A 20,143-nucleotide genomic window follows, 5' to 3' on the forward strand; every position below is an offset into this window, starting at 1 on the left:
TACATCGGTGGTAGTATAGAAAACGTAAGAAATCAAATTATTTTCTGAACTGCGCAGACTTAATTAAAAGAGGAAAAGCATGTTCGCATTTCCGGATTAAAATAGAGGCCCGAAGATTAAAAGTCGAGGCTCTTTGCAAAGGTCTGTATTTGACAGAAAAGAACAATTTACTTGCTTTAGGAAATTTATTGCACACACACACACACGCCAGTGCTACGTTTAATTTAAAATAATCACCGTAAAAACGTACAGACATTTACAAATGTGTGTTTCTGTTCCAGATATTCCCGAACTGTTGGTATATCAAACCGTTCCTGACCGCGGATATCAGAACTATAGTAGTATTTACCTTACACAGTGCGAGCCTAGTTGGTCTCTCGAAACGGATCGCAATTGGACGATAGCGAAGATGATTTTACTGTATGTAATACCGCTAATATTCATGACGGTGGCCTACTGTCAAATTATACGTGTCTTATGGCGTTCGGGGCACGTAAGACAACATGCGTTAGGTAAGTAATATTTACGATTATATAACTCATTATTTCGTCAGCCAATCAAATTTCTTATTTTCCTTAGATACCATGATATTGACATATGAATATACTCTTCACGACGTGGTATAATCGTTTTATTTGTTACTCAGTTGTAAACGTTGATTAACAAGACAAAACGCAAACGGGTAAACGTCATGTTTAAACGCTACTGACTTGTAAAACTGACAGCAGACCTGTAAAACTGACAGCAGACCTGTAAACATTTTACAAGTTAGTAATCTAGTAATTTCATTGGCCAGAATTAATTGGAAGTCTCTGTTACATGGATAACATGATATTTTAGACATTTCTTCAAGATTAATTATTTAAGAACTAATTATTTACGTTTACTATTGTTTACAAATGAGTAACAAATAAAATATTGTACATTATACGCCAGGTAATAGTTTTTACTGGCTCTAGGAGATGACAAGCTCGCCTAACGGCTCGCTAGGCAACTTCTCCTATCGCCAGTAAAAACTCACTTACCTGGCTAATAATGTAAAATACTATTGGTGTTTCGCTTCTAACGATTACTAGATTCAGAATAGGTTTATCGGTTTCGGTTGTTTCAACAAACGTCAAAAAACATTTATTCTCCATTACATAAAGATTTCTTGTTTTTTTCGTTATGGAACGTTTTGGAAATACTTCCGATGCTAAAATTAGTGAGGAAGTAAATCATTTAATGCCGGCTAACACGGTGAAAACTCATAAGTATGTATGAAAAAGTTTATTTCGTAATCCCTACAAAATACCCCTTAGGTACGTTTGGAACCAGTTTTCGCAATTTTGCAAGCACAGGAATTACGTTTTAACTAGCCAAACTTTAAACGAGGAACTTGCAAGTATCTTAAAAGACTGGGCCTTTAATATGAAAAAATGATCAAAGTCCTCGTGTGAGATCGAAGGGACTTCAGCGCATTTTTGTGTGGCAGATCAGTGTTTTATTAGCCAATATTGACTCCACCATCAATAAGATCTTGCTGAAAGCTACCACGTTCACTTTGTCGGTACCATTTTCTCACTTACCGTGCACTTGCAATTCGCGTTTGAAGTTTTGACTCCACCATCAGTAAAATCCTGTGGGGGTTACCATATTCCCTTTGTCGACACCCACTTCTGATCACCCGCAACAATTCGGATTTGAAGTTTCGACTCCACCATCAGTAAGATCTCGTCGGGGTTTATCAAATTCCCTTTGTGGATACACAGTTCCGACGTCCCGTTCATTCGTAATTCACATTTTGGTAGATTTCGCTAAAATCCCGGCATAAAATCGTATTCAACTTTTGGGTACTTCACATAGAATAGACCTTCTATTAGTGACACGAGAAAGAGAGACCGCGATTCGCGCTGTAAGAAACTTTTGGGCGCCCAAAGTCGACTACCCCTCGAAGCGCGCCGCGCAAAAGGTGGTTTATTTCGCCCCTAGGAAAAAAAAAAACAAAATTCCGCCACGCAGGAGTTGTGCGCGTTGACAAGATCTTCCCGACGATACCAATTTGAAAACAATCGGAGAAAAACTGTAGAAGAAGATAGATAAAAACTGAAAAATCTCCAGGTTAGTATAATACGCTCGGGGATGGCGTCCAGATGTCGTCGACTCCAAATCTGGTAGCCCCATCCCTAACGTTCTTAATTACACGGCCCCGATAGTTACATGTACACTCCTTGTCTTTTTACAAGCGTATTTCTACGGGCGCGCATTTACTGCCAGCCAGCCAGCCAGCCAGCCAGCCGACCAGCCAGCCAGCCAGCAAAGCTACTTTTTACAAAAAAAATTTTTTGCAAAAATGCGCTAAAAAACAGATGGCACCGACTATAAAGAAAGTGTAGTAAAAACATTATGGAATATTACAGCCAAACGCCTTCAGAAAAAATACTTTGAGGAATTTAATCGCAAAATTGATCCCTTTAAAGATATCATTTTTGAAGATGCTAGAAAGGCACGTTCCGCCAAAAGGAAACTTTTGCAAGCAATTCCCGAAAAAAGGAAAGTTAGTTCTGCAGCTCTTACGAAATACGAAATCAGCAAAATTGTTGAAAGTTTTGACGAAGCAACACCCGATGGTCTCCAAAAAAAGTTCTATCATTGCCGCCGTGGAACTCGCATGGAGAGGTAACGAAGCCGCTTTTTGTTTGCTAGAGTATTTTAAAAAGGAAGTCAACAACGTGGGCGTCTTTACTGGCCGTTATGAATACAATACTGTATTCTCCAAGACTGCGCAGGGTGGCGAAAAAAATACTGCCAAATGTAAATGGTTGACGCCAAATGTGAAATGCAAAGAACAATGTCCAGTACGTCTTTTAGAAAAAATGCTAAGCAAGAGAACAGCAAATATAAAAACCAATCGTTTATTTTTGACTCCAAATTCGGACTGGTTGCAGACAGGAATTTGGTATAAGAATTGTCCAGTGAGGATTAATCAGTTAAGTAAATGGACGTCTCAGGGCGTAGAACATATTGGATTGGATACCAAAAAACGTAAAATTACGAACCATTCGAATAGGTCTTCAACAGTAAGCAATTTGAGTGAATCTGGCGCAAATCTACAAGAAGTAATTAAAATCACTGGTCATTCTTCTACGGAATCTTTGAAACCGTATTTAAAGCTTAGTAGCCAACACCATTCGCACATAATAGAAAAAATACGAAAGGAATCTTCGCAGTGCACAACACTACTCTGCACTCTACCGCTATTGAAAATTCAACTACGCAAAAAACTGACAATAATGTAACCAACATTTATTATAATAACTGCGTTTTCCATATCAATTCAAAATAAATTGAATTTTGTTGTTGCTAATACCTATATTGATTCCGTGTTTTTAGTACATATTATAACATGGGACAAATTATTCATTATATAATCTAACGAATACTACTCTTGTATTCATTACAATCAGAATATACTATATTGATACACTCAACGTATTTTTTTGGGAATACGTTTCGTGTCCAATACAGTATATTCGATTATAATGAATGCACTCGTGGTATTATAAGTGATAATTACCTATATTGATTGCACAAGCTATCAACTATCTAGTTTGTAATGGGCTACTGCTATTTTTGTTTACTTGGGAAATCGTACTTAACTTGAATTTCCAAAGGCTACTCGACAGCAACTCATTTTTGATCGCCCGTTATTGTAACTGATTAAACCGTAGTCGGCGGTAGAAAACGGCGGAACTGTGGTGCAGGGAACGGACGGACGGACGGACTCGAGCGCCAGCTGATGAAAATCTCGTGCCTGGACGACGTCGGCGGTATCTACGGAAGGACGGGTGGATCTCAGTAGCTTCGGAAGAAGTCTCAATCGGAGATGTTATCTCTGCGGTCAGGTCAAGTAAATGGCGGCGGTCACTCCAGTAACCCTAAAACCCTAAAAAAAATGACGATAAAAATGTGAAAGCAAAACGGCAAAAGGATCGATAGGGCACGGTTGCAAAATACATAACTTACGACAATCAAATAGTCAAAAGATTTACTTGCTTACGGTCAGTAAAACAGACAAAAGATCAAACTTACGGCAATTACAAAGGCACGCGAAAATGGCAAAAGACGCGGACTTACTTACGGCAAAAAAACTCTTCCAAAATTGACTTTTTACCTTAAAGAAACCCAATTTGGTAGAAATGGAACAGGGAAAATCCAACTCTTCGCGTATTCAATACGAAATCTAAAGAAATCAATTCGATTTTTAATTAACCCTCTCGTGCATTGGGTCCACTGTAGTGGACAGTTATTTTTTCTTGAAATATAGGCCACACATTATGCCAGGCCCCTAGAAATCATTACAGATCACTTCCACAACCTTCATTCAATCACCAGTAAGTGGCAGCACAGACCAACAAAGTGTAGAATTCATAAAACCACATGTTTTGTGTTGTATGGTGTTGTGCTATACAATTCAAGATGGATGACGATTGTTTCCAACCTATTAGTGCTAGAACTTTTTATGGAGGAGGCAGAAAAAAGGTAAAAAATGTTCATTCGCTGCATTGTGGTCCTCTAAGACATGTGCATTGTGCTTCTTCGCCGATTTAATTAAAATAATATAATTATCAATCAAAACTTAGCTGTCCACTGCAATTTGGGTTGTTTTCCAACAATATGTTTTCTATTTTTAGACTGTTATTTTTGATCTTGATAATGATATTATTGGTGTCGAAGAGAATCCTGAAATCGAAGAGGTTATTGAGATTGAAGCGGGTGATACGGAGCTGGACATCACCGAGTTCAATTTCAATTTACCCGATGGGTCTGAATTGGAATCCGAAGCTGAAGACGAAAATCTCTACCAGCTACAGGATACTGACGGTGAATTTAGTTCAGAGGATGAAATACCATTGGCCCAATTACTGCGGCGTAAAAATTGAAAATCTAAAAAGGCCATTGACAATAAAAGGAAATGGGTAAATTCTGACAGTATGTATGGCCCTGGTACTTTACCACCATTCCTCGGTTTGGAAGGAGGAAAAACTCAAAGTAAGAGACCAATAGATTACTTTTTATTTTATTTCTCTGATGAGATCTTAGAAGAAATAGTATTTCAATCTAATTTATATGCACACCAGTTGGACAAACCCAACTTCACCCTTACAAAGTATGAATTGCAAACATTTTTGGGTATAAATTTGATAATGTCGTATATAAGATATCCACGAACACGTCTCTACTGGAACAGTGATGCTGCATTTCGTATGAGTTTCATTGCAGATTCTATGCCTGTAAACAGGTATGAATCGATTCTGAGACATCTACATTTTACAAATAACCTGGATCTAGATACTAATTCCACCGATAAACTCAAGAAACTCAGGCCATTTCTCGATAAACTTCAAAAGAACTTTTTGAGTGCCACTGAACCAGAAGAATACCAGGCAATAGACGAACAGATTGTTCCGCTAAAGGGGCGGTTGAGCATAAAACAGTATCTTCCGAAGAAACCTAAGAAATGGGGCGTGAAAATTTGGGTTAGAGCGGGTGTAAGTGGATATATGTATCGTTTCGAAGTATACCAAGGAGCGGGAGGAGGACGAGAGGCAATTAGCGATTTTGGTGCTTGCGGAGATGTTATTCTCCGTCTCAGCGATGACATCCAACACAAAAATCACAAGTTGTTTTTCGATAATTTGTTCTGTTCTGTGCCACTGTTGCAAGAGCTGAAACAGCGAAAAATATGGGCTACTGGTACGTTGAGGGGAAATCGCCTTTCAGGAGCAGGAGAATGTTTGATGTCAGAAAAAGACATGAAAAAACAGGGAAGAGGTACTTCTTCTGTAGTTTCCACAGAATCAGGGGATATTACCATAACAAAATGGATGGATAGCAATGCCATACACATAGGTTCAACATGTGCAGGAGTTGAACCACAAAGTTCTGTGAAACGTTGGTCTAAGCCCAATAAAACCACTATTGAAGTAAATAGGCCGTTCTCTGTCAAATACTATAACAAGAATATGGGTGGTGTTGACTTATTAGATCAACTACTTGCACTGTACCCTTTGCGAAGGCGGAATAAAAGGTGGTACATTAGAATATTCATGCATTTTCTGGATGTAGCAGTAATAAATTCTTGGATTCTGTATAAGAAGGATGGAAATAGCGATATGGATCTCCTAGAATTCAAAGGAAGCGTTGGCCGAACACTCATAAATAGGGGTACTAGAAACTCAGAAAATAAAAGGGGAAGGCCCAGGTCTACTACCCCACCAACTAGCATACTGAAAACGAGAAAACCAAACCACCATGCTCCAGAAGAAATACGGAAAGACAATTTTGGACACTGGCCCAAACTTACAGACATAAAAAATGCAAGAAGATGCCACTCGTCTTCGTGTAAACGGAAGACCAAAGATATATGTAAAAGGTGTAACGAGCCATGTTGCCCAGATTGCATGGAAAATTTCCATAAGTAGGATGTAAAATGCACTGTGTCCACTAGAGTGGACAGTTAAAATTTTGACTTTTTTTGAATATATTTTTTAATTTGATATACTTTTGAGTTCCTGTAACCCATTTTCTAGTTATATAAATACAAAAAATAATTTATTTTGTTTTTTTTTATTCTTTAAAATAAATCATGCATGAGAGGGTTAATTACTCGGCTACTGTTCGTGCTAAAATTCCCGGACATATGGTAATCGCTGCATTAATTAAGCGCGCAAAATTTGACACCACAATCTCTGCGATCGCCGCTCCTTTACTGTAACTAATTTAATTAGTGAATGTTAATTATACATACTCAAAAGGATTCATGGGCGCTCATGAACTCATTACATTAATAAACATTGTTAATTGCAAGTTTTCGGATACAGAGCCGGCTGGCGCTTATCTAATTTTTGCAGGCACGCCGCCAACTGATAACGAGGAAAACAACTCGCTTCGGAATTTGTTCTATCCTTGCTTTTACTTACTATGGGGAACTATAAACAATTAACGGCGTTGAAACCAAAAAATATTAATTGTGTCTCATATTCACCATGACGAGAGCATTCGGTGGTTACAAAAATAATTCCAATAGGAATGGTCGTAGATGGACTAATTACGGTATCTCCTTGTCTCTATGACACCGCGGAAAGTTCTCGAAGTTACGGTTTTTTATGTAACGAAGCCCAAACCAATCGTTCCTATACAGGGTGGTCCTTGCAAACGACATACTCAAAAAATAAACTCCGGATGCTTCGTTACAATTCGACTTTTGTATCGTGTAGTCAAGCCTTCTTGCTGAAGGGATGGTATGTTCAGTATCTTGTCGACTAACTTTGACAGCCGTGGGTTGTGAGTGATTCTTAAGGAGCTTCCATGCTGCTTAGCAGTGTGTATCGGTGATGTTTAAATGTGGAATTACCCTTGCCGGTTCTTCCTTGCGTTAGTTTTCAGATACTGCATCTCCACAACGTTTGCTAAAGATGTGTTGTGGATAATCTTGTGGAAAATGTCTTTGAACTTCGTCCATCTGTCGTATTCACCGTCAAAACTCGGTAAATTGAGCTTAGGTGGTTTATAACATGTGGATTTTATATTATATACTATTAGATGTGATATGGAAAAACATGAAATCAGGATTCTTTGCTACAACACAAGGATTGCGACAAGGTGGAGGGCTAAGTCCGACACTGTTTAATATTTTTATGGATGATGTTATTAAAAGTTGCAACGCTAACACACAGAAGGCTTTTATAGGATATAGGCAGATGAATAGGGTATTAGTATCGGAATGTGCTTTTGCGGATGATATAGTTATTATTACAAACACGGAACAGGATTTGCAGAACAATTTGAAGGTGTGGGACGAGGAATTAAGAAGCAATGGCATGAGCATAAATACCACGAAAACTAAGGTCATGGCAATAGGAGCAGAAGAACTGAATCCAAAAATCACATTACGCGAGGAAACCATAGAACATGTTAAACAATTTAAGTATCTCGGGGTAATGATAGACGAAACAGGTAATGAAGATGCAGAAATCAACGCAAGAATTAACAACTCCTTAAAACTTTATTTCGCGATTAACAAAAGTTTCATAAGTAAAAAAGAAGTCTCAAAACAAACTAAAATAAATGTGTATAAGGCAGTGTACAGACCTATTTTGACATACGGGTGTGAAACGTGGGTGTTAACACAAAAACTTAAAAGTAAATTAACGGCTGTGGAGATGAAATATCTTAGACGAACAAAAGGTGTAACAAGAATGGACAGACTACGTAATGACCACATACGAAACGAACTGGACGTACAACCAATACTAAAATTCATTGAAAACAGACAATTAGCGTGGTGGGGGCACCTTCAAAGAATGGACAACGTAAGACAAGTGAAGCAGGTATGGGAATCCAGGAGCCAACACAAAAGAAAAAGGGGCAGACCGAAGATAACATGGGACGAGAACATAAGGAAGATACTAGAGGCGAGAAATACCACATGGAGAGCAGCAAAAACCCTGGCCAAGAATAAGAAAGAGTGGGCGAAATTTGTACACACATAAATACTACTTTTTTTTTATGAGAATTTACTTTTTTTTTCATTTTTAATGTAATCACAATGAAATTGTTTAAGTTAAATGTGAAGCTGTACTATAATACCTTTACACCTAAGGGTAGAAAGGTTTCATGATTATATATATATATATACTATTAGACCGCTCCGTCGCGTCGATTTGAGGACGGAAATTAGCAAATCCGTATATTTCCTCCGAATGCTGTAATTACTGCCAATTTCATATCCGTTAATACTTGATTGATCAAATGATATTCGGTCCCTTAACAAACCCCTTCGAGCACATCGAGAGCAACATAATCGTAGTTTCCTATACACGGTACGAAACTGAAGGCTTTTTACCGGTTTAAAGGGATTTTACTAGTTGATGGCATTGTTAAATTTTGCCGCGTGGCATATCGCCCAAAACCTATAAAACAATTTATATTTCTTTTCCCTTAAGCAAACATACTTTAGACAGATATCCATTGTACCTCACGTATTTTTCTTTTAGATATTTCGGACGGAAGACAGATGAACACATTTGCCATGAATACAAATACCAGTACAGAGAGCCAACTGCGATCTAGAAGAAAAGCCGCAAAAATGTTGTTTGCCGTTGTAATAATGTTTGCCGTGTGCTATTTTCCTGTTCATCTACTGTGTATACTTAGGTATGTAATTACATTTCGATTACTATTGACATTTTGCACTTTACTGTGTTTTCCCGGTTTGTTTAGTTGTTCTTAATGTTTGTGATTGAATTAAACGAATCTATTTATTTACTTAATGATGAGTTAACAAGATACGCTATTTCTAACTTACAAATTGTCAGAACAGGGTTATCAGGCAACCTTAAGCAGCATTTTCAATATTATTTCCTGTAAAACGGATATTGATGGTGCTTATTGTCAAGGGAATTACTTAATTTTTACCATTAATTTAGCCAATTATGAAAAACGGTCAATTACACCACATTCGTTATCACCTGAATATGAAAGTTACCAACAGTTTTATTTACTTCCACTATTGTTCGGATTCATCGTAATAGTTTTTAATTCGTAAGTTATCCTTTTTAAATGAGGGTCACTTAAAACTTTAATTCGCCACGGTACAAATGCTAATCACACTCAAACAAAATGATTTCGATAACACTTGTTATGCAAATTTTTTAGGTGTTAACATTGATCCGAAATTAACGTTTAAGGAACATGTTAGTAAAGTAGCCAAAATAATACATATTTCTCCTACGGCGTTTATCTGAAAACGTTTCCCCTAATATTTTACGTATGGTCTATTATCAGTGATTCAGACTCACTTATATTACTGGAACATTGTTTGGGGTAATTGTGCAAGTGCAACACGTCCTCTAACGTCGTGCCATTAGAATTATAGGCAATCTGCATTATAGAGAAGATTGCAAAAATGTGTTTATTAGATTCAGATTGTTGAAATTTCCCTGCATATTTATACTACACTGTATTCTATATGCTAAGATTCGTGCCAATGAACTTTGTTTTAAGGTCCGATATACATAGTTATAATACACGAAATTGTAGTAATCGTGACATAAAGCATTACAGATTAGATAAAACTCACAGAAGTTTTGTAAATATTTCGTTTGAGCTTTTTAACCTGCTGCCTGGCCAGACCAGGGATTTACCGTACAATACCCTGAAAACTAAATTAAAAACATTCCTTACTGAAGGCGCATTTTATACTATTAAAATGAATTTAAAGACTGTGGTTTATGTGTACCTACTACCTTCTTATAATGAATGCAGTATATATGTATATGGGTATGCGGTGAAGTTATGTTCTAATTGTGCAATTTTAACTCGGTTTGCAATAATCGCCAACTCATAGGTATTAACTTACTTGGTTTGGACGTGATGCATTATGCCGCAATGTAGTTCATGTATTAACGATCCTCGAGATAGTTTATAATTTTGTACTGCTGTATGTCTGCCCGTCTGCCTGTGCACGATAACTTTGTTTAGAAACGTCCGGTCGCTTTGAAAATTGGTACACATGTTCTTAAGGATATAAGAAAGGTCGCTATTGTTTTTTAGTTACGTAGACTAACGAGCCAAACAGTTACAGCCCAAAAACTGCTCGAACCTTCAAAGAATGGTATCTTTTATAATAAGTTCTTGTTACAAAGAACATATAAATGCCCGGTTTTCTGTGTCCGTAAATATTCATTAAACCTCAAACAATTTTGAAGATGAAAAAATAATATTGCGCATGCGCAATCTAATTTTTGTATTTGTTAAGATATTTAAATGAAATTGTATGTACGCACCTCGAGTAAAAGTAAAAGTAATGCTAATGGGAATGCGGAGAAGTCAAAGATACTATTAAGACGATGGATGTTAGTGTTATTTGATTTGATCGTCTGTTAATAGTAGTAATAGTAATAGTAAGAAAATGGTGATTCAATTAAAAAAAACCTGAGTTTTTAGTCTTTGAAGTTTCATAACTTTGGATCTCCATAGGTGCGGTTGTCCGCAACTTAACTTTTTTTTAAGTACACTAAATGAAAGCCCTATTCATTCTCTATGCACTAATAAAAATGGGTTGCTATGACTACAATCGTTTTCAAGTAATCAATTATCAAAGTACCATCTGCATCCGCCATTTCTTTTCTTAAAGTCAAAATAACTTAAAAACCATAAATGGTAGATATCGACATGTGGATATCAAAAGAACTGAAATTTCACGTAGAATCCAAAAATGTAATAAAAAATAGGGGTTGCCATTTAAAATAACGAAGTTACTAGCCACTTCCGGTATTTCCGTCCATTTTGAAAATATTTTACATCGTTTACGGCGCATTTTAGCGCATGATTTTTATGGCTTAACCGTAATGGCGCTAGCTTTAATTCAAGTGGCGCAATTGAGCGCATAACCAGGTGTATCGAGTGGCACAAATACCGGTAGCAAAATGCGTTATGGGGTTCCGTTCACTTGGCCCCTTGTCCTCTATTTTTTTCTTTATTCTGTTTTCTAGTGATGTGCTGAATCTTCGCCTTTTCCTAATGTTTCCTACTTTTGTATATAAACTTCCTTCTTTTTTTGGCATTGCGCGAGTGCGGAATCAATTAAAAAATCGATGATTGACGTCACAAAAGTACTATCAGAACCGAGATCAAGACCTTCACTGCTTTCATTGTCGATTAAATTGGGGACTTGTGAATTTGAAGGGCAAATAAGAATATTTTGATGAATAATGATGGTTGGCGATGGGGATTTGCTTTCTTCATTAATCTCTTCTAAACTTTGTAAACTTGAAGATGAGGATGAAGGCATCACAAAATCAGGGTCAATTTCTACCTCATCTAATGTTCTTTTTTTATAGTTTTGTGTCTTTATTGCTGCAACTTTATTACATACTTAATTCCATATTTTGGCTTGCCAATTGCAGCATTCGCATAGATCTAGCATTAGAAGAGTGACTATTCCCAAATAACACAAGTATATGGTATGCATATATTGAAAGCTCTAATAATCTACAATGTACACGCTATGAATATGCATGTATATGTACGAATACGAATGTGAAATGTACTGTACATACGTATACTATACATGCACTTCCACCAAGAAATTCCATTTTATTCAATTTAATGTCACACGTCAAATACTCCTTGTCATGTCAGACAAGAATACGCTGCTTCTCATATCAATGACGGTAATAATAATTTTAATTCTTTGTTCAACTTCACATTCCTGTAATTTTAGCACAGCCTGATGATGGGTAACTCATAACCCGAAATCGATCGCTTTATAGAAAAACAATAAAAACAGTCGAGGTTCTTTTGAATACTTCAAATACTTCAAAATGACAAAATATACTCAAATTTGATGAAAAATCAACCTGTTTTTGGCAACGTCTGCCTCATGGTAACAGTATCATCCTAATTCAACATACCTACATAACCTCAAAATGTACTATATAATACTATTTCTTACCTCTTTTAATTGCTGTTGTGTATATGGACGTTTGTTTTTGTCCTTGTAAAAATTATTGTAATGTTCTTGGAACAACTCACATTCAGTCTTTTCCGACATTATTTTTGTCACACCAAATTGTATACGATCGGCGCGAAACTCGGATTTTGAGATTGCAATGCTGCTGAACACAATCTGCAAGTAACGCCGCGCCGTCGTTTCACGAAACGACGGCTTCTAAATTACGTCAAATCATGTAGAGATCGGTATTTCACTATGCGCCAACATGAGTTGGGCATTTCACGAAAAGCCTAGGCAGATGGCGTAATTCTAATTCATTACGCTATTTGCCGGCGTTTCGTGAAATGACGGATTTCACACTACCACAGATATATTAATAATAATAATAATATGATATATTGTGCTACTGTGTGTTTACACTTACACTTGTCGTACATTATTCAAAACTAATACAAAAACATTTAGGTTTACATTCATAGGACATTTACAATTATTATTAGTAGTTACGACAAAATAGTAAATGAAATTGCTAACCTTAATAATGCAGATAGGACTTTCTGCTTTAACATAGAGTTGTATAATCGTAATATGATCTGATAAAACCAATAATGTGAAAATACAGTGAGATTATGCAGTTACGACTCTTTTTCTTAACAGGGCAGTATAGGTACTACTGCTAATTCCGATTACTGCACATTACGTCATTTAGTCAGTTTCTGTATTTGAATCAAGCATTCCTCACACTCCGAAAAAGACCAAGCTCGTTCTTGCGGAACGGAAACTTGATGAAAACTCCCGGTCACCGGGATTTTATACCCTTTTATACAAGACAACACGAAAGGATCGGAAGTAATCTTGCTCCAACTTTGAATAAAATTGTTTAACCGTCCAGCAATCTTACTTACTGGAACTACTGCCAACTGTAAGACGGACGATCCCTTTGATTGTATCTCCTCCAATTCTTTGGGACATTTTTCTCTAAATTTTTGGCCGCTTTGACATTGTCCTCCAAATTCTTACCAAATAAAAAATCGTCTATTGCCGTAGCATTCAAGGTTTCTCTTAAATTTTCATTTAGATTTGGTCTTACTAGGGTTCGTCTAAGAAGACTTTGGTTATATTGAACGTCGGCTATAATTCGAGCAGAATCATTTAATGATTCTGTTATCACCCCCGCTTTCCTCTCGCTCGAAATTAGATTTGTTATAGCAACACTTAACGCCGCTAACCCTGCACTAATTTTGTGTTGGTTTTGTTCGAGTCTAGTATCTCTCTCGCAAATCTTTTCGGATAAACACCCCAGTAAAGAGGCGTTTAATTTGGGGACCCTTATCGCCTCACAATTATTGGGCACAGGATATTTCAGTAAGAGTGAAGAAATATCTTCAGTTTTTAACCCATTTTTTAAAATATACCAAATCTAAATTTAAATTTAACTGCGTAAGTATTACTGCTCCCTCGGTAGGTTTTTTAACGACGTCATTGCCCAACAGCGATAAGAGCATATATGTGCGCGCCAGCGAATCTTCGTCGCCCGACTCCCCGTAACACGCTCGCTCTGAACTACTGTCCGGTGTGGGAGTTTCAACGTAACGTAAACTGTTCTGGGTTGGTGTAATACTTCCTGCGGAAGAAACCAAACCAGCGTCTTAAATTGAATCGAAACGAAATCACAACACAGTTAACCTCGCAGGCGCCGCCGTAGCGACATTAATAGTATTTTAAATTATTAGCCAGGTAAGTGAGTTTTTACTGGCGATAGGAGAAGTTGACTGGCGAGCCGTTAGGCGAGCCTGTCATCTCCTAGAGCCAGTAAAAACTATTACCTGGCGTATAATGTACAATATTTTATTTGTTACTCATTTGTAAACGTAAATAATTAGTTCTTAAATTGATCTCGAAGAAATGTCTAAAATATCATGTTATCCATGTAACAGAGACTTCGCATTAATTCTGGCCAATGAAATTACTAGATTACTAACTTGTAAAATTTTTACAGGTCAGCTGTCAGTTTTACAAGTCAGTTGTCAGTTTTACAAGTCAGTAGCGTTTAAACATGACGTTTATCCGTTTGCGTTTTGTCTTGTTAATCTAACGTTTGCAACTGAGTAACAAATAAACGTAATTTGTCAAAGCAGATATGCCTTAAAATCGAGCAAACGCTCTTTCCGCGCAAGGAAACTAACCTAAGTAGTCACGGCTCGGGTCGTAAATGAATAAGCGGTGAGTGAAGGGACCGTCGCATACCGCTATTTGGGACGGAGCTGTTAGTTTTCCGCGGTTGTTTCAAATGCACATGGTTTTGTGCATTTCTTTGCCCTTTCTGCAAAACGGCGGTGGTAATAACAATCCCTCCGGTGGTGGAGTAGCATTAGATCGTTCCCTCGTTCTGCTTTTCGATCTGTTTCGCGGAATAGGGTTCTTGTGTCCACGAAGTTTGTTCAGCTCACGAAAAATATCGCGTTTGGATTCTTCTAATTTCTTATCTAAATCGGTTTCATGATGGGTATTCATGCGTGATGAATTTGATTGCACTTCACGTGTGGCGACTTCTGTTACTACCGAGTTAGAATATGTTTCAACAATTTTATCGGCCATGACGGCCAAATTGTCTAACGATTCAGAGCTAATTGTTAAAACTACTTGTACTTGTTGGGGAAGTCGCTGTAGCCACAGTTTCTTTAGCAACTCATTGGAGATACTGGTACCGGATAGCGTCTTCATTTCTCTGAGTAACTGAGTTGGTTTACGATCGCCCAAGTCAAGATCGCGTAACAGTTTTTGTAGCTTCGCATCTTCCGATTCCGTGAGGCGGGATATAAGTGCATTTCGAAGTGTATCAAATTTATGGTTTTCTGGTGGTGATGTGATAATGTCGCTTACCAGTTTTAGTGCTTTTTGACTTAATGCAGCTACGACTGTAAAGTATTTTGTAATCCACAAAACATAAATTGAACAAGCTTCCGTTACACAATGATGGTCGGAAGGTACAATGAGAGTAGCGCAAAAGAAAATCATTGGTATGCGCCATTGAGTACAAAGTAAAACAAATAGATTATAAGTATATTAACTAGGTACTTACCTGGAAAGGTATCTATGTACTTGTCCAATTTCCACTGTTGGAGTAAATTTTTGGTATATTCATCCATAACAACACATTGCAATACGAGGAACCCACACTTTTAATTTAGTCTGGTCCTAAACACTATAAAAGTCTAAAATCTGATGCAGTCGAACACGCCAACGCCAATGTTGCCAATAAAAGGATGCGCTGGAAACGTACTGTTTGCGTTTCAATATAGAATTTCTTTACATATGTTTTTTTAATAAGTAGTGTAATGGCAATTTTTCTTTCATCCTTTTTAATTACCGTCTTGGTATAAGCAGAATCAGTATACTTATTTTGTTCCTTTACACTGTAAATCGACCGAAGATAGTTAGAATATGACACCTTGCCACGTAATCATTTTCATTTCTATACATTATATCAATTTTCATGTAGGTAAAAGAATCGTAGACTGATTTCACTTCCGTCTACTGTTTTAACATCTAAATTATAATTAAATCGGTATCAGGTTTTTATTTCTGGTAGGATGTATTCTTAATCTTTTTCCCCGTTTTGTTTCAAATTCTAAATGAAGATTGTTGTTATCTCAAAGCGTGTAGAAACATTTTACAATTAAGTACGTTTCTTAAACTTGCTTCATTGTATAATAACCGTATTCAGGAATATTCCAAAATTTCAGGACGGTACGGTTTTTTCGATTAGATTCATTTTCCTCAGTGCGGTTGTAATAAATTGTTCTCAACGCACCAGGTGTAAATCAATTGAATCCGAACAAAAATGTACAGTTCAATTATTACCTCGAAGCAATTCCTTTGCGCGCGGTTTTAAATGATTAACTTTTTATTTCTTCATGTAAAAAACCCGTAATTAACTTCCTCTGTCTAAATGGATTTGCTAGTTCTACGCATTCTCGTTTTTCACTATTGATTCAAATTATTCCACAAAGGGATGATTTATTCGCAATCCTTTCACGTAGGTTTTTACCTCGAAAGTGGTATGTTAAGAAACAAACGTAAAATCAAGTCCTGATATTATATAATAATAATAATAATATTGCTTTATTGAGTTTAACACATTTTTTTTTGCGGTGTGGTACATTAGATAAATATTAATGCTCCTTTGGCTATTGTGGATGTGTACACACGTGCTTGAAATTTACTACTGTGCTATTCTCAAAGGCGAAGTTCGGTAAAGATCCATTATTGCTCTTCTCCGCTCTACCACTTAACCTCAAATATGTCTGCGCAAGGAACTATATGCGATGGAAAAGAAATATACATATAATCATCAAATATCGAGATAATAAGCGACCCATGTCTAGACCCCTTCTTACATACACATTCTTGGGACATGTCAACACTCGAGCATTAGTGATCGTATTCGATTTTTGAAGTGTTAACTGGAAAGATGTTTCATTTCGGGCAGGAGGCTATTGTAGAGTACAACAATGTTATACGAAAATGTTCTAAGATACAATTTCTTAGATTTGTATTTGAAGAGCGGCATTGATAATAGCCCCTTAGCACGAATATTAACATTGTGAACGTCAGTACGTATCGGATCTTTCTATTTAGGTATTTTGGAAGACCAGTGATGATTAACGAGTGGTACATACATAGGGAGTGTAGTTTCCGCCTCTGTGTCATATTTAACCACAACAATTCTTTTAATTTATTAGAGATATGGCTGCGACAACGAAGACCTAAGATAAATCTTACACAATCATTCTGTACCGTTTGTATACGTCTGGCAGATACTGAATCAATGCAGATACTCAATTATATTAAATTATATTTATTATTAGTATTTAATATCGGTATTTTACATTATTAGCCAGGTAAGTGAGTTTTTACTGGCGATGTGAGAACGTAATTTGCCGCCGCGGATAAAGTCGAATACTTTGCCGGTGGTGTGATTAGTAAAATTGCCATCTTATCGTCATCTTTAAATGCAGAGCATTAAAGTCTTTGGACAAACCAATCGTGAATTTGGAAGAAATGAGCTGTCCAAACAATTACAAAAGAAACACAAACGTATCGCTGCCTCCATCATAATATTGAAGAATCGGTGTGTTTTAGAAAATTCTTCACTTCCTCACAATTGTATGCAATCAAAATTAACAAATGAACGCGGTACAGATTTTGTTAGAGTTCATGAACTCTGTTTGTGAAGAAGAATATTGCTCAAGGTTATGCTCGTGGCGATATCTCAATTGTAAAGTGAGACAATTAAGAAATCCAAGTACCTTCAACTCCTTCACAATTTCAAACATCTTCCTAAACTGTTAGAATTGAAGAGCAAAAGGAAGTTGTGTAAGGTTATAATGTAAAGAAAGAGGTACGAAAAGGCGTACAAACCTTTAAATGACTGGCGCAGAACTAAAGGAATAATTACTTCCACACATATTCCATTAATTGTTACTAATTAAAAAACCATTATCCTTTGTGTAGGTATATTAATATTTAAAAATATCCACATAGTCTGCATTATAATTATCCAATCGTTGATAGAATAACTTATTCAATGAACGATCTAATTGTTATTTTGCATGTACTAGGACTGTAATGGGAGTCAGCCAAAAATATTACAGTACTAGTCAGGTAAAGATCAACTTTCTAATGTCAAGATAGCCCTGAAATTTAGATTTTCTTGACGGTTTCAGGTAATAGTATATTAAGATACAAGTGTATAATCAAGTCTTTAAAGCACGCGCAACGAGTTTAAGGGCACGACGCAAAGCGGAGTGCCTTTAACGTTGCAAGTGCTTTAAAGACCAATTATACACGTGTATCTTATAGTATTTTTTATTATACCTGCAGTATAATTTAAAAATAGGAAATTCAATGAAATCATATTGACGTTACACTCGAATACATGTCTAATTAAGTGGGCTGGGTGTTCGTAATTTCACGATTGCCATGGAAATGTCACTTGACGTTTGCTTATAAAAATCCGTCTTTGTGAATTAAACGATTTCCGTTGAAAAAGATAATACACCGTCCATTAAAACGATTGTTGTAAAATCTAAACAAACGTTGATAGGTGTAAAATCCAACTCCAGTAAAGCCTATTATAAAGAATATGAAAAATTGTCTCCATGGATGAATAGGAAGTTACGAATACAGTCTTAAATGCATCCATAATGCTGGCATATATGAAGGAAATGTCAAAGGTATTTAAATCTTCTATATTTTGGTGCATTCATTCAAAACTTTAAAGCAATGCTGCGATTAAAAAGTGGAACAGATTTGGAAGCATACCCTAAATTACGCGCGTTTGTGAAAGCTTCAACCAAAGGATAGGTACAAAAGCCAAAGAAATGTTCTGCATTTACAGAAAGCGACCTAAGAGGATTTTTTTATTTCATCCAGATGACAGTTTCAAAAGTCATACTTGAAGTATCGTTACTTAGCAACTTTAAATCACGTGTGTTTTAAAGGCCCTTTTTCGCACGCATTTGAGTGTTTAAAACGGAGATTGTGATTCAGGTATAATAAAAAACCTATTTTTTTGATTTTGATTGTCGTTCCTTAAATGCTATTTAAGCTGTCTAAATTATCTAATGCTTTGATGTGGCTAATTTAGAAGCAAACATAAAGGAAATTGTACGTATGTATTCTGTTGAATAAATACACCACCAGACAAACAAAGATCGCTACAGGCTCATTTCAATCACCGTAATAACGTTTGCAGATATTTACGAGTAGGTATAATGGAGATGCTAGTATGTATGACACAGAAGCAAAATTGTAAAGTTCTTTTTGTTGAGATAGATAGGTGAGTAGTAAAGAATATATGATTATGCAAAACGATTGTGCAAATTTAATCCATTTAATTAAATTGAAACGGCTAAGCCTTTAGTGTAAAAGGAAACCTTCAAATAAGAATACTGGCAGATCTATTGGCGCATACAGAGAGAAGATTTATTTTTATGCGTCCGAGAACACTTTAATTTGCCAAAGACTTTTCGTAGAGCGAGCAGTTGCAGGAGATAGGTACCTATCCCTGCTATGAAGAAATATAAACGTTCCAAACTTTTATCTTATAGGTTTCAATTTAAAAATCAGTATATTCTAATTCAAATTAGTTCTTTTAATCGATTCGAAAGTAAATGGTACGCGAAGAAACAATAAAGAAACAAATTACGGCTATTTACAGACTGGATTCACCCTCCTAAAGTGTAAATTGAACAGACAGTTATTTCTGAAATCGAAGCGTACGTAAGAATAAAAGTTTAAAGTAATTTGCTTTAGTTTCAATGCTTTTAGATATGTATTTTAACAGTCTACATCATAAATTGGTAGTACTTAGTCCTTCCATATCTCCTTTGCTTCTAGGTAAAAACTCAGTAGAACCATTGTCAAAATAAAATACGAAGCGAATCCAAGAAAATGGACTTAGGGCCGGTATTTCAGTACAGTTTAAGTAAAAGCTTAGGCTAAGTCAAGTCAAGTTAATCGTTCCATCCCCGTCAATTTATTTACAATGGATGTTATTGATGTTCATGTTTATCCATCCAGTGATGAAGATGATGGAGAAATTGTAAATTTTGTTGAACATCTTGGGAGAAGAAGAAA

The 20,143-nt window shown here is 36.4% G+C and overlaps 1 protein-coding gene across 1 annotated transcript in view; it reads left to right on the top strand.

Moving 5' to 3' along the window:
• Window positions 1-281: 281 nt before the first annotated feature.
• The window catches only part of LOC116170609 (orexin receptor type 2-like), a gene marked incomplete at its 5' end in the record, with an annotated part of 43,247 nt that continues 23,385 nt past the window's right edge, over window positions 282-20,143 (top strand). Inside the window, 2 exon segments of the mRNA XM_031487116.1 lie at window positions 282-512; window positions 9,039-9,198. Of these exon segments, the coding sequence (XP_031342976.1) occupies window positions 282-512; window positions 9,039-9,198 (391 nt within the window).

Source organism: Photinus pyralis, unplaced genomic scaffold (genome assembly GCF_008802855.1).
Source record: "Photinus pyralis isolate 1611_PpyrPB1 unplaced genomic scaffold, Ppyr1.3 Ppyr1.4_LG1, whole genome shotgun sequence".
Taxonomy (NCBI): Eukaryota; Metazoa; Arthropoda; class Insecta; order Coleoptera; family Lampyridae; genus Photinus; species Photinus pyralis.